Source organism: Aptenodytes forsteri, unplaced genomic scaffold (assembly GCF_000699145.1).
Source record: "Aptenodytes forsteri isolate BGI_AS27 unplaced genomic scaffold, ASM69914v1 Scaffold118, whole genome shotgun sequence".
In the NCBI taxonomy this organism is placed as follows: domain Eukaryota; kingdom Metazoa; phylum Chordata; class Aves; order Sphenisciformes; family Spheniscidae; genus Aptenodytes; species Aptenodytes forsteri.
This window is the reverse complement of record NW_008795859.1, coordinates 1,773,642-1,787,782: the sequence shown is the minus strand read 5'-3', so window position 1 is coordinate 1,787,782 and position 14,141 is coordinate 1,773,642. Positions and strand designations below refer to the sequence as shown.

Below are 14,141 nucleotides of genomic sequence, written 5' to 3'. Positions count from 1 at the left end.
GGACTTTGTGTGCCTGACCTAGGGGAAAACTCTTCCCTGTTTGCGAATCTAGTGATGGGTTTAGGTTTGAAAGCCTGAGTAAGATGCATTAAGCAGAGTGCCAGGAATAACCAGCCATCCCTGGCCATGGAGTGCCGCCGCCTGGATTCTCTGCTTGATATTCCCATTAGTCTTGTCCCTTATTAGCAGGAGAGCTGAGCTTACGCTTCCTCTTCGGTGATTACAGCCAGCTTCAGCAAATTAGCTCTGTTAATGTCTGTAAGAGAAACTGATTTTTAGACGGTGTTACACCACTGGCTGATGTGAGCAAATGTTACCTCTGGTGCCCTTTGCTCAAGAAGAGCGTGGCATGCGCTGTGTGTGACACTCTCCCCTGATCATCCGCCTCTCCACGGCTGCAGAGGTTTGAATTCCTGCTCTTCTTTCACACTTCAGCTCTGGTGAAAAGGGGTTTGTTGTGGCTGAGCAGAGATGAGGCTGTGTGTCTAGTTACCAAGTTTTGTAGACCCTTAGGTTTTTCACCTAAATATTTTGATTTTCCTGTTCCCCAGGACTGGAGCCTTCTGACAGTTTTTCTGGACTTGGGCTGTGGTTGCTAAGTGAACGCAGGGATGTGTGTGTGATTTTTGACTCATTATACTGTGCCTTACACTAAAAAGAAGAAAGCTCTTCCTAACTGGAAGGTCTGAAGTTTCTTTCAGTTATGTGGGTTAGCAAATGAAGGTAGATAACGCAGCATTAGGCTAACTTGCCTAAAGCATGCTCGAGTTATTTGTAAGACGTATATGTGTCGCTCTATTTCTCATGTAGCTGTGACCAGACCAGATGGGCTCCTGCAGCGTTTGGGAGTTCAGGGGTGGTGGTATATGAGTATGCTGGTGTATCCCAGCTCCATAGCTTCCCTTCAGAGTTCAGGACGCTTGTACAGTAGCTGCTCCTTGGCACTAGGTAGCTCCTGCCTGGGTGGAGGAATGTGTTCCCTCAGGCTTCAAGTCCTGGTTTCATGTTTGCACCTCTTCCCCTTTCATCTCTCCTTTTTACGGCCTTTGCTTGTAGCATCTGTGTTGGATTCTGGCTGTTCTGAAGGTGGTCACTGTGGTCCCCTCACCAGGCACCAGGGAGACCTGAAATGAGCTATGGGGGCTAATGGGTCTGTTCATTTCCCTTGTCCTCTCTTGTGAAGTACTTTGGCCTATGTTAAGCTGCATGTGAAGGAAATTGAGATCATGTTTTAAAACACTCAGTGAAGAAAGCAAGAGTGTCTGCTCTGCTACTTGACAGCATGATGGCTCCAAATGCAACATCACTTGGTGTCCTATGCCAAGCCACTGCTCTGGGAGTCCCAGCAGGTTTGTCTCCAGTAGTTTTAGTGGCCTGTATGGAGAAAATAACTTATTAAAATGCAAAGGGGAGAAGGCTTCTCAGAGATGGAAAGGTCTCGTTATCAAGAAGAGCTCCTGCACCTTCTCCCTTTCAAGTGTGTGTGGTCATATGGTGCATCCTCAGATGCCCTTGCCTTCAGAGAAACTGATGCCTGGGCAAGGCAGTGATATTTCACAAACCTCAACTGTCTAAATGGTTTCCAGAGTTTGTGTGCTCCCCTCCCCAGGAAACTTCCCCTCTCAAGTGTGCTTTCTCTGCAGGCATCTCTCACTCCAGTGAAGTCTGGAGGAGAACTGGAGGAAAAACCAAAGCCGAAGGATCGAATCACATCTTGTCTTTTGGAGAACTGGAACAAAGGAGAAGGCCTGGGATATGAGGGAATCGGCTTGGGCATTGGGTTACGAGGGGCCATCCGGTTGCCATCCTTCAAGGTAAAAACAAAGATCTGTCTTCATTATGCTAACATCCCCTAAAGGACCATTAGGAGGACAGACCTGTCTAGGTGTGTGCCCCAAAGCCCTACAGGCTGATTAACCACGCTGTGTTCACTTACGGGGTTGCTTCTGACAGCATCACTTGTAACCCACCAGTACACTGTAAGAGCAAGGATCCTCTTTCCCAGCCTTAGCTTTTCATCTACCACTTGTGTGAATTGTCTGTAAAGGATCTCCCTGCTCTGCAAGGTAAATGGGACATTTGCCTGTGTTTGGGACACAGCGTTTCAGCATGATTGTAAAAATATATGCTTATGCTCATAGTGCTTTACACAGTTATTTCTTTGCTTAGAATGTCTTGCAGTTTGGCAGCTGAGTCTCACCTGAAGTTTGGTTAAAAGTGTTCTCTGCCTCATGTGAGTTTACAGAATCAGACTTGCAAGCATAGGGTCACCTATTTTAAAAGGAATTGGCATAAAAAATGAAAAGTATCTTAAAAAAAGTGGTGGTGGTGGGAGGGTAGAGGGCTTCCCTGAAATTAAGATTTTGAATACACAGAAGGTGCAAGTAAAGGTTTGGGATGAGAGATTCTGCAGTCTTCATTTAGAATAAAACTTGCTTTGAGGTTCTTTAAGATGTCATAGGCTCAGGCTCTCTTTCTGTTCTGCTACATCTCAGACACATGCATCTGTCAAGAGTTTTCTCTGTTACCTTCAAAGTACCTGGTGACGACATGCACCATGCTGGTACCCAGAGTGTTTTGATGCAAATTGAAGGGGTAGAATTTCATTCACAGTGAAATTCTGTTTGCAAGCAAATAAAGGGATCAAGAGCTGGGGAAGTGGCCCTTGGTTTCTGGGTGTAAGTCACCATGGCAAAGTAAAGCAGTAGCAATTTGCTTAAGAAGTTGATTTCTGCTGTTTCTAAACTTCTAGAAATGCTAATTGTGTCTTTTGTTCAGGTGAAAAGAAAGGAGCCACCTGAAGCTGCCTCAGCAGGAGATCAGAAGAGAATCCGGCCTTCTACTTCTGTCGATGATGAAGATGAAGGTTTGCAAAGCACATTTGTTTGAAACACAAGAGCAGATGCAAACCACATGCAAGCTGAATTCTTTTAAACTTCACAGCAGTGTGCTCACTTACAGTTAGACACAGAGTCAAGGATCTGAGCTGAAACCCTGCTTCTCACAAAACTCTGATCAGCTGGGAGGTGTCTTCTCTGGATTCAGTTATCTTAAATTCACTGGCGGGAAATTTAAGACCCACATTTTATGAATAACTCATAACCTATTTTAGTTCTGCTGATGCAGAGCTGGTCACCCGGTAGAGGGAGCTCAGATGAGTTCATGGACTGTTCCAGGGGCGTGCTTGCAGCTCACTGAGTACGTTGTGGGAGAAAGCACGTAAGAGACAGTGCCCTGCGTTTGATTTTAAAACCAAAACAAAGTTATTTGCCAGAAAGATCTATTTGAAAATATTTTAACATTTTTTCCTGCAAGCAGGGAAGAGTAGAGATAAGACAAAGCTTTGAATACCCTTTGTTTTGCATAAAAAAGTGGATTCAGGTTAGTTGTGCCATAAAGTTGATTCAGACTAACAACTGGTTTTGAAGCAAAAGTACAGAAGCAGGGTTATGTAAAGCCTTAAATAAAACAAAAAGGCATTAAATTATGCTTGCCTGTTCTGATCTCAGTCGTGCCATGCCTCCTAGCTGCTCTGCCTATAGCTTGTCAGCTTTGGCAACCCGCATTTTGCCATCCTTGGCATTTCAACACCCTGCACCCAGTCTCGCCCTCTTTTGCACTGTGAAATTAGTAAGCCCCTGTAAGCCTAGGGACTCACACACCACATGGGCACATTGCTCCTAACTTTGATCTTCCCAAAGAAAAAGTTTCCTTTGTGTAGTCAACTCTTTCCCTCCCTCGCAAGGTATTTGATGGCAATTTCCTTCTTGTTTTTGCTCACCAGAGTCAGAGAGGGACAGGGATGCTTCTGATACAACATCTGACCTGTCAAAGAAGGATGCAGAAGCAGTGGGGCTGAGGCGGCGACCGGCAAGGCCTCTGGAGCTCGACAGTGAGGGAGAAGAGGGAGATGAGACGTCAGGGAAAGAGGAAGAGTCCTCCTCAGAGAAGGAAGAGGAGCAGGAAGAAGAGGGAGGCTTGGTGAAAGCAGCACCTGGCAAGGTGTGTTGGTTTGTGATTGTAGTTTCGAATGCTGTCATTAAAAGGGGGCCTAGTAATTCCAGATGCCAAAGTTACCTTCTCTAGAAGAGGAGCACTGCTATTAGGGTCTGTCCTAAGAGAACCTCTGTAAGATTATTCCCTCTTCAGGTTCTCTGATCAGCGTCCCTGAGAGTCACTGGTGGTTACCACAGTGACAGCCAGGTCTCAGAGTCAGACGCTGTTCATTTTTGGCAATGCTTTCTTGCAAAGGAGGAAGAGGAGGATGATGAGGAGGATGAAGATGATGATGAGGATGAAGACGATGATGAGGATGAAGATGATGAGGAAGAGGAGACAGGCATAGACACAAGTGACAAGGAGGAGGAGCAGGACTCCGAGGAGGGTAAGCAGTTCCAGTGGAAGCAGCAAGCGTAGCCTTCGGGTCAGGTGTGGTCTCCCTTTTGCACTTGTGAGCTGATTTTTTTATTTGTGCACCTTCTTTCACTGAAGGGTGGTTTTATACAAGATAATGCATACAGGTATTAATAGTTACGTGTGAGGCTTCCATGATCCCTCAGTCTGTGGGTCCCTTTGCAGTAGCTTTCCAGCCCCTGAGTGATCTCAGCCCAACTTGACAGAGGGGCAGAAGTCTTAAAGCCAGCTAAGTTTGTGCTTGTTTTATGAAACGTATGTGGCTGGGAGGAAAAGGGATCACATTTCAAACAGGGGTAATTTAGCCTCTAATAACTTTGTCCTATCAATCAGTTCCTGCTCTGGAAGGTGATAGTTTCCACATTTTAAAGCTGTGTGTGAAGGTAGCAGAAAATCTTAGTACAACTCCAGTAAAGAGGCAATCCACAAAGAGACCCACATGGGCAGGATGCCAGGCAGTGCTAGTTCTGCTGCTCATGGAACTGCCTGTTGTATGGTGATTGTTATAAGCATCCAAATACATGGTTTAGAAGTCTCTGCAAAAATAAATAAACTGGGAGGCGATTCCTTCAAACCCCCACACTGCTGTTGATGCTGTTTCCATGCTGTTACAGTGTGGAAGTGATATTTGCTTCTGTAGTAGACCCTGATTGTTTAATGAAGTCAGAAAGTGGAACTAATGTAATTTGTTCTTGTAGATGTAGCAAGTCCCTCATCTTCCAAGGCTGAAGTTGAATCATCTGATGAAAGTGAGGACTCCTCTGAATTTGAGTCGAGTTCAGACTCAGATGATGAAGATGAGGATGATGATGATGAAGATGAGGAGGAGGAGGAGGAAGAGGAGGCGGAGGTGGCTGAAGATCAAGACAGAGAAGCCATGGTTGCTGAGACAGAGCATGAACCTGCTGGTCATGAGCTTCCTGATGATGAGAGGGAGACTATTTTGGAGCTGTATCCTGTGGATGACTACATGGATGCAACAGGCTTGGGACTCACAGAGCCAGCTTTGGCAGTGAAAGATGAAGGCATGGAAGAAATCAAGGCAGGGGAAAGTGAATGTGGTGAAGTCCCGGAGGCATCTATTGCTGCTGAAACACTGAAACACTTGGTTATGGAAAGAGACCAGGAGACAAAGCTTGCGCTGTCTCCCATCTGTAGGCCAGGTATGCCCTTCCATGTGGTTTGGCATTTTTTACCACGTTTCCAAGTACAGTATTCTCACAGCATCCAATATGTACGATGTATTTCCCATGTTCTCTTTCTTCCTCCAGTCTTGGCTCTAGGCTAGGGGTTATCTGTACAGGGAAAGAGGTCTGTGCTGAACTTTCCTTCCTAGTAAGGAGCTCTACACAAGCCATCTGCTACTAAAAATACTGTGGTTATTGTATCCAGAATCTTATCCTGGGCCAGTTTAGTTAGTGTCCTACAGGAACTGAACAGTTGTCATCGTCCGAGGGTGACTGATTGGATAGTGTGATGGCGGAAGCTCAAGATGGGAAAAGCCATGGCTACTAAAACACAACAGGAATCTGTGCTTAATGAGTCACTGCTGGCTCTTTTTGGTTTTAATAACGAAGCAGTATGTGACTGGGAAGCTATATGGGGGCATATGAGTGGAGTCTCAGAATTATATCTGGTCCCTGATATTATTATTTGTGGGGTTTTTTTACTTAGTCCTTTCAAATGAGTGATACTCCCTGGTTTTCTGGAAGAAGGAAATTTTCTTCATTCAATACAGAGTTGTATTTAACCCAAGGAAATTAGAAACCTTTTGCCAGAACAGGAGTGAGATGCATAAAGGTTGACAAATTCTGCAGCTAGGGGGGAATTAAAAAGTTAAAAACTGGAGCCAACAGGGAGAGCACATCTAGTGTGAGCCTTGGACAGGACTGGTGTCTGAGGACTGGGCAGTGTTTTGCCACTTGGAGAGCTGGAAATCCAGTCCCTGCACAGGCTATCACTCCTTGGCTGCCATAAAATCTGAAAGCCGTAAAGAGGCAAAATGTTAAACTGGGCAGGGCAAAGAAGAACCTGTTTTGCATAGATCCTTTGTAGAACAGGTCGGTGTCCAGAAAGGACGTAAATCTGGGGAGACATGCATTTGGGCACCTTGACATGTGGAATGAGCTTTACAGGTAAACTGTGGGAACAAGCTCAAACTGCAGCATTCTTCTTGTGCAGCCCAGCCCGGTCGTACAGGAGTTACAGGGATCAGACCCTTCTCCAGTGACTCTTTGGTTTGTTCAGCACAAATGGGGAATGCTTCCCTTCCAACTCTCCAGGCATTTTCACCTCCTTTTGCTCTCCCATTTGAAAATGTTATTTTGAGCTGCCTAACAAGATTCACTGTTGATTCCTTTTGGCCCTGGCCCTAAGGGGGTAAACAAACTCTAGACAAGTGAGCCTGCTGCAGGGAGAGCAACATATAAATTGCCTCATTGATACCATCTGAGTGTCTCCTCATTCATTACAAGGGCTTCCTGTTTCCTTCATGTGTTGTTCAAGAGTGTTACTCTCCTCCCTTCATTGTTCCCTCCTTGGAGAGCTGAGGGTGCTTCTTGGCCTTGCAATTAGTTTACCTTCCCACATTAGAAAATCTGGTAGCTTGGGGCTCTGACAGCTCTCCTCTGAAGTCCTTGCCCCACAATCCGCTAATTCTTTTTATGTCTGTACAAAAGGCGGTCAGGGGTTTTGAAAGCAGAAAACCTTCATTCTGGCCTGTGTTGTAGCTAATACTCAAATTAATAGTGCGTTTTTTTAATAGTCCATTAGGGATGTCTGTGGTAGCGTCTAATTACTCCACACTCTGTGCCTCCAAAATGTAAAGCATTGAAGTTTTTAAAGCCTCCCACTGGAATTGAGCTGTTCTGTAATTGCGGCATCTTAAACATGCCTTTACTGGCAAGTGGCAAGTAACCTACTGGAAGCAAAGCTCCTGATTGTCCTCTCTTTTCCCCTTTCAGAGGAAGAGTCTGAACCCGCTACCATGCTGGAGCCAGAGGTACAGGAAGGTCCAAAGCCTGAATCTCAAGATGAGGAGGAGGCACTCTGTCTCTCAACTCCAGTGGGAGTCTTTGGAGAACCTCTGCCCAATAAAAGCAGCTTCTTTAGCAAGTCTGACGACAGCAGCTTAGAAGCTCGTGTTAAAACAAAACGGCCCTCGGCAACGGAGGATGATGACCGTCTGCCTCGCACACCTGGACGGGAGGTGATGATCCATTCAGAGACTGATACTCTTTTGCTTCCAGCCCACAAGGTGCCATCCTCCATGCTTCCCTTACCATCGACTCCTGGTAAAGAAGAATCTTTAGTCCCTCCAGAAAAGTTCCCTGAACAATTAATGATGACCAAAACGTCCGTGGAAGAGGAGATTCCTAGGACTCCTGGGCGGGACATTTTGGCCAAGTCTTCACATCCCCTTGCGAAGTCACAGAGCACGGACACTGTTCCAGCCACGCCAGGAAGTGATGCTCCCCTTACGGGAAGCAGCTTGACCCTCAGTTCCCCTCAAGTCCCAGGGAGCCCCTTTTCCTACCCATCCCAATCTCCTGGCATTAACAGTGGCATTCCTCGGACTCCTGGGAGAGATTTCAATTTCACGCCTACTTTCCCAGAGGCTGGTGCTACCATTCCTTGCCTTCTGTCTGGCAAGAAACAGTCAGAGGATGAGCTAGATGAGAAACCCCTTAAAGAACCTCTTGGTGCTTCCCTTACGATCAGCATGAACAGTGTTCCTTCCCCTATCCCCTTTGCCAGCCCCCCACAAGCAGATTTCCACACAGACATGGGTTTGCCACCTGATGAGCCAATACCTGTAGCAGCCCTGCCATGCATGCATGGAGATGGAAGGATGCCCACTGAGGAATGCAAAGCAGAAGTAAAATCTGGTTTGCTCTCACCAGAAGTACCCACTGGTGCTTCTATTCTTCCTCCCCCACCACCACCTTCTGTTCTTCCCAAAAGGAGGCCAGGTCGGCCAAAACGGTCACCGCCTTCTGTCCTCTCGTTGGATGTGTACTCGGGCAAAACCATAGAACCTCCTCCTGTGCCAGTGGCCTTGGTGGAAAGTGCTGTGGGCAAAGAGCTGTTGAGTGGACATCCTGATGCTTTCTATGGACTGAAAGACCCTGAAGCCGTCACCCTGGACTTCAGGAATGACGGTTTCCACGACAAAATAGCAGCTGAGACAGTTGCAGAGAAACTGCCATTTAAAGAACTGGAGAACCAGTGGAATGAAGACTTCAAGGAAGAAGAAGCTCACGTGAAACCTAAAAGACAGTGGCGAAGGCAGAAGAAGACGCCTGAGGACCTCCCAGTGGTTCCTTCCCCTGAGTATTCCCCACCCCGGCCTCAGTTCAGGCCACGCTCCGAGTTTGAGGAGATGACCATTTTGTATGATATTTGGAATGGAGGCATAGATGAGGAAGATATCAAATTCATGTGTATCACATATGACCGCTTGTTACAGCAGGACAATGGTATGGACTGGCTCAATGACACCCTGTGGGTATTCCATCCTTATATCCTTTCTCGCTGGCGCACTATGTTACACAACACATGTAAGATGCACTAGATGGTCATTGCATAGGACTTAAAATGCAAAAGACTAAGTTTGCTGGTGGAAGAAGCATTTGCTTACTAGAATAGCAATTGCTTGTATCAGCAGGGAATTTTAGACTTTTATTCCCTGAAGCTGCAATACAAAAATACTGCAGAAGTGGCTGTTCTTGGTGCATTTTCAATCTAGGACTGCAGGGAAAATCTGTATGCACCTCTTCTGGGGACATTTCCTTGCTTGTTTGAGAAGCTTCTGTCTGCATTTAAACCAGACTTTTTTTTCAGCTTGCCTGTGGAATTTCTAGTCTGCACATACAGGGCTTTAACTTGGGGCTAAAACTTGCTGTAAAAATAATCTCACCATCTGTGCCCAAAATGATGAGTTAGTGGTGCTAGCAGCTTTAACTTGCTTTGAGTTTGAAATACTAATAAAAGCAATGGTTTTTAAGTGGCACATCAGGGACAGACACGGCCCCGGGCTGGATGGGGGAATGTACTGCTAATGCTGCAGCGAGTAGCGTGTGTAGCACTGGCTGGTGCTGGTGGGGCAGAGTCTGGCCCCATCCCCTCCCTCCCTCCCTGCCCATGATCAGCAGCACAGGCTGTAGCTTTGAACCTTTGGGAGCATTTTTGGGACACCCATGCTGTCTCAGAACAAGGCTCTATATGTGTACAGCCACAAGTAGTGATCTTCAGAACAGAGCCCAGAAGGCTGTTCTCATAACCTAAGAACTCTCTAGTATTGTTCTTATGAAGGATATATGGATTTATATGTTAAGGAAGACAAATGCACCACCTCGTGTGTTGCTAGAGATTGTGTGGAGTTAAAATATCTCATCCCTTACTCCCTGCAAGACATGAGAGCAAAAGAAAAAAGCCCAAACTACTTAAAATAGTCAGTGATATGATCCTAACAAAAAGCAAGTGGAGCTCAGGACTGAGCTGTGCATTTTTATCCTTTCTTTCTCTGCATCTCAAAGGGCAATGTGTAAGATGAAATTTATAATTTTCTGCCTTTTCATACCAGCGCAATAGTCGTGAAATAGATTTATTTAATTGTTTAAAGGAAATATTCTAAAAGGGTGATGAAATGCATCATCCCCAGTAATTCTCAGTCTGTATCTGCCCCACTTGGGGAAGCAGTTCCAAAACCAAACCAGTTTCAAGGTGGGAGTAATTGGCCCTGCAGTGGTGGGCGACCACAGCCAGTGAAAGGCAGAACGGGACGGCTGAGGGTAGAGCTTGCCTGTGACCGTGCATGTAAATGTGTTTGCGTTTGGCAACTTACATAGTGGAAATGTTTGAAATCTGTTTCCCTGTTGATAAGGATTATTGTAACAGCAAATTTACAGTCACTTTTTAAACCATTTAATAATCATCTGCAGCTAGTTGCCGGTTCATCCTGTGCTACACTACACGATAGGTGTGAAAGTACCTGCAGGGTTCACCTGCTTTGCAGCAAGCTCACACCTCAGCATTCTGATTTCAAGGCCATCACTTCTTGCTTTTTATGGTCCCTCTGCTTCAATTTTCTGGTGTTAAGGATATGTTATGACTCAGAGGGAGCATTTTTGGGTAGATGTCAATCGTCGTAGGCTTCGCGGCTGTGTTTCTGGGGTGAGCTGCCAGGAGTACAGCTCCACTGTCTTTCCAGAAGCCAAAGACCTGAAGGTGCCTTCTGGCTGCTCAATGCAGTGAGTCCTTGCCAGGCCAGCTGCAGGTTTTCTTGACTGGTCAGGACAGTGGGGTTTGAAACATCTGCACAGGGTCTTACCCTTCCCATCAGGGTCTGAAGTAGCTGGTTTACTGAGGCTGGTGAGAGCAGCATCTCTCTCCAAGCCCTTTGAGCTGAGGAGCGTCTTGCCCATCTGTGCTGCTTCTAGCCCTAGTCGGTGGGGATGACTGCTGCCGTGAGATAGTGTGGTGTCTTCGGGGCTTGGGGTGGCTGCAGGGAGTTCTGGAGGTAGAACAAAAGCATGTCACTCAAAACAGGGAAAATGGTACATCCAGATGGCTGGGCAGCTGCTGTTTGTGTACGTAGTGGGTGCTGTGGGGAAATCCTTTCTCAAACAGGTTTCTCTTGACAGCTTAACCTTTTTATGTTTAAATTTTCATTATCTCTTTACTTTAGTTTCCTAAAGCATGCAGCTAAGAAGGAAAGACCGTGTTTGGTTTTCCTGTAGGCATGTGGGCTTCAGTGATGTTTTATTTTTCAATAGTATTATTTTTTGCAACCCCCCAAAACCTTCCTAATTTTCCAAGCTTCCAGCATTAGCTCCATGTAGCTGTAGCAAGTTTTGTCTGATATCCACCGGTGGCTGTGTTTCTCCTTAACTTCTTTCCACCTACTAGCTTTTCTACCCCCAAGAAAAAGAAGCGGGATGATGGGATGCGGGAGCACGTGACGGGCTGTGCACGAAGTGAAGGCTATTACAAAATTGATAAGAAGGACAAACTTAAATACCTCAACAATAGCCGAGCTTTTGCAGAGGAGCCTCCAGCTGACACGCAGGTGAGGACATGTCCTCCACTGACTGCCAGGGTGTGAATGGAATTTGGTTTTGTACGGTGTGACGCACAGTGGATGCTTCCTGCCTTTTGGCAAGGAGGGAGGTGAAGCTGTTGCTATGCCTGTGTCAAGTTGGTTGTCTGGGAGCTGCTAGGGAGGTGTTAGTGTTTGATGTGGGATGTTTTAGGAGGCCACACATTCTGCAGTGATGTGTTGTAGCACAAGGGATTGCTCACAGGGAGGCTGCAGGGTGTTGGGTCAGCTTTGATCACCCATTTGTCCTCTCAGGGTATGAGCATCCCTGCCCAACCTCATGCTTCCACCCGGGCTGGCTCCGAGAGGCGGTCAGAGCAACGCAGGCTTCTCTCCTCCTTCACTGGTAGCTGTGACAGTGACCTGCTCAAGTTCAACCAGCTCAAGGTAGGTCACCTTGTGGATTGCTGCTTTGCAGAGGGGCTGGTTGGGAGCAGGCTGAGGCCAGGGCAGGGGACCTCCTGCCAGTTTGGTCTCGCCTTGGTGATGGCCATCTCAGCATTGGGCACCGCTGTGTGTGCCAGAGGATTGAATGGTACCTGGCTCTCCTGTACTTCCACGTAATACAACTTGATGTAACAATACAAGTTAATACAACGTGTAATAGAAATAATTTATCTAAAGAAATAGGAACAGAGCAGTCACAGGGAAAACATGCCAGTCCAGTGTGCTCACTTGTGAGAAGCAGAGACATGAGCTGGCTGATAAATGGCTATAAATAAGTATATGATGATTACAGAGCTTGAGCCCTAGTCGGAACCATCAGGGCTATGCAGAACAGAGACCGATGGCCTCAAAGGGTCTGTTCTCCCCAGTGTGTGGTCAGTGGTAAAAACCCAAGTACTGCAACTCTGTGGGACCTCCCATGACCTCTATCCTGCCTTCCTGTCACTGCAAGACAGAAGGAAGCTAAATCGGGTTGAAGTACCCCAGCACTGCTTGTGGCTTGGAGCGTGCTGCGGACGCTGGACACAGGGATGGCCTTTCCCTTTCTGTGCTGTGGCTAATTCAGGGTTGGGGTTTTGGGGTGTTCTCTTCATGCAGTTCCGGAAGAAAAAACTAAAATTCTGCAAGAGCCACATTCATGACTGGGGCCTTTTTGCTATGGAGCCCATTGCAGCTGATGAGATGGTGATTGAATATGTGGGTCAGAACATCAGGCAGGTAAGCTGGACTGTGGGTGAAATCTGAGCAAAAACCAGCCCTGAAAGAAGTGCTTGAGTGTGACAGCTGGGGTTGGAGTCCCTGCTGTAAGGTGTTAGCTATGTGAGCTAGGCAGAGGTTGGCATGTGGTTTGGAGGTACAAGGGTGGGATTTTCAACAACACATAGAAACTAAGCACTCAGATCCTTAGGAGATAAGCTCTCAAGAAGCCCATCCTGAACGTCTGTGTTTTCAGTTAGGTCTGTGTTCTCTTGGGGTGTTTGGGATCATATATCTGTTGAGCGGCACAAGCACAGCTCATGTGAGCGTTGTGTAGATCTCTGCTCACAGATCATTTCTGCGGCGTGTCCTGACATTACTTGTGGGGTTTTCTGTAGGTCATTGCTGACATGCGTGAAAAGCGATATGAGGATGAAGGCATCGGAAGCAGTTACATGTTCAGAGTCGATCATGACACCATCATCGATGCCACGAAATGTGGAAACTTCGCCAGGTTTATTAATCACAGCTGCAATGTAAGTATCATGTTTTTGCATATAATTGTATTCTGACATACTGATAAACCCACTGAGTCCTTGCTAACTTTGACTGGGGCCATGTTCAGAAGTACCAGGCAGTCACAGGATTATGATTAAATGTTAATGAGCTGCAGCAGTTCGAAGCAGAGTCTAAACTAGCATAAAGAGATTTGAGAGACCTGAGAAATGAAACACGCAGCATGACAGGGTGCACTCGGAATTCTTCTGACTGTGTTGGGGAACCCTGATGGACACTGTTCAAACATATCTAACACATTTCCTTAAAACAAACCAAATTTTAGCATTGTTATTCTGTGGGAACAATCTCCTTCTAGTGTCCACATGGGAAAAGTATCCTCTGCCCCGGCAGGTAGAGAAGCTGCTTTCCCCTCTGCTCTGTGCTGCAGTCTATACTCAAAAGACTTGGCTGCCTGACCAAATTATTAAGCATTAGTTGAGCTGCTCTTAGCCTGTGACAGACTTGGTGGAGCATCATCCAGGCTCTTTTGCACAGCAAATGATCAGAATATGGATATTTTGGAGGAGCACAAGGAGGGCCGCTCTGTTTTCTGGCTTCACGGCTTCTTCTCTCAGCTTCCCCTGGGTCCAGGCTCTGGAAGCGTGGCTGAGGCTGCCTAGGGAAAGGACTGCCCTGCTCTATTTTAGCTTGGAATAATTGTGTGGAGGCTGGGAAGCCATGGCCATCGGGAGTCTAAATCATTACCTGTTCTTGTCACCCTTGCAGCCAAATTGTTATGCTAAAGTGATCACGGTGGAGTCTCAAAAGAAGATCGTCATCTACTCCAAACAGCACATCAATGTGAATGAGGAAATTACCTATGACTACAAGTTTCCAATTGAGGATGTAAAAATCCCATGTCTATGTGGCTCTGAGAACTGCAGGGGAACCCTGAACTGAACTCGAGGTTTCTCGTCACACTTGCAGC

The 14,141-nt window shown here is 46.5% G+C and overlaps 1 protein-coding gene across 1 annotated transcript in view; it reads left to right on the top strand.

Moving 5' to 3' along the window:
- SETD1B (SET domain containing 1B) overlaps positions 1-14,141 on the top strand; it is a 51,040-nt gene extending 36,899 nt beyond the window's left edge. Inside the window, exons 8-18 of the mRNA XM_019473270.1 lie at positions 1,644-1,814; positions 2,779-2,866; positions 3,785-4,002; positions 4,255-4,384; positions 5,112-5,576; positions 7,377-8,933; positions 11,316-11,482; positions 11,768-11,899; positions 12,557-12,676; positions 13,054-13,191; positions 13,940-14,141. Of these exons, the coding sequence (XP_019328815.1) occupies positions 1,644-1,814; positions 2,779-2,866; positions 3,785-4,002; positions 4,255-4,384; positions 5,112-5,576; positions 7,377-8,933; positions 11,316-11,482; positions 11,768-11,899; positions 12,557-12,676; positions 13,054-13,191; positions 13,940-14,113 (3,360 nt within the window). The 3' untranslated portion in view covers positions 14,114-14,141. The remainder of the gene's footprint in view (positions 1-1,643; positions 1,815-2,778; positions 2,867-3,784; positions 4,003-4,254; positions 4,385-5,111; positions 5,577-7,376; positions 8,934-11,315; positions 11,483-11,767; positions 11,900-12,556; positions 12,677-13,053; positions 13,192-13,939) is intronic.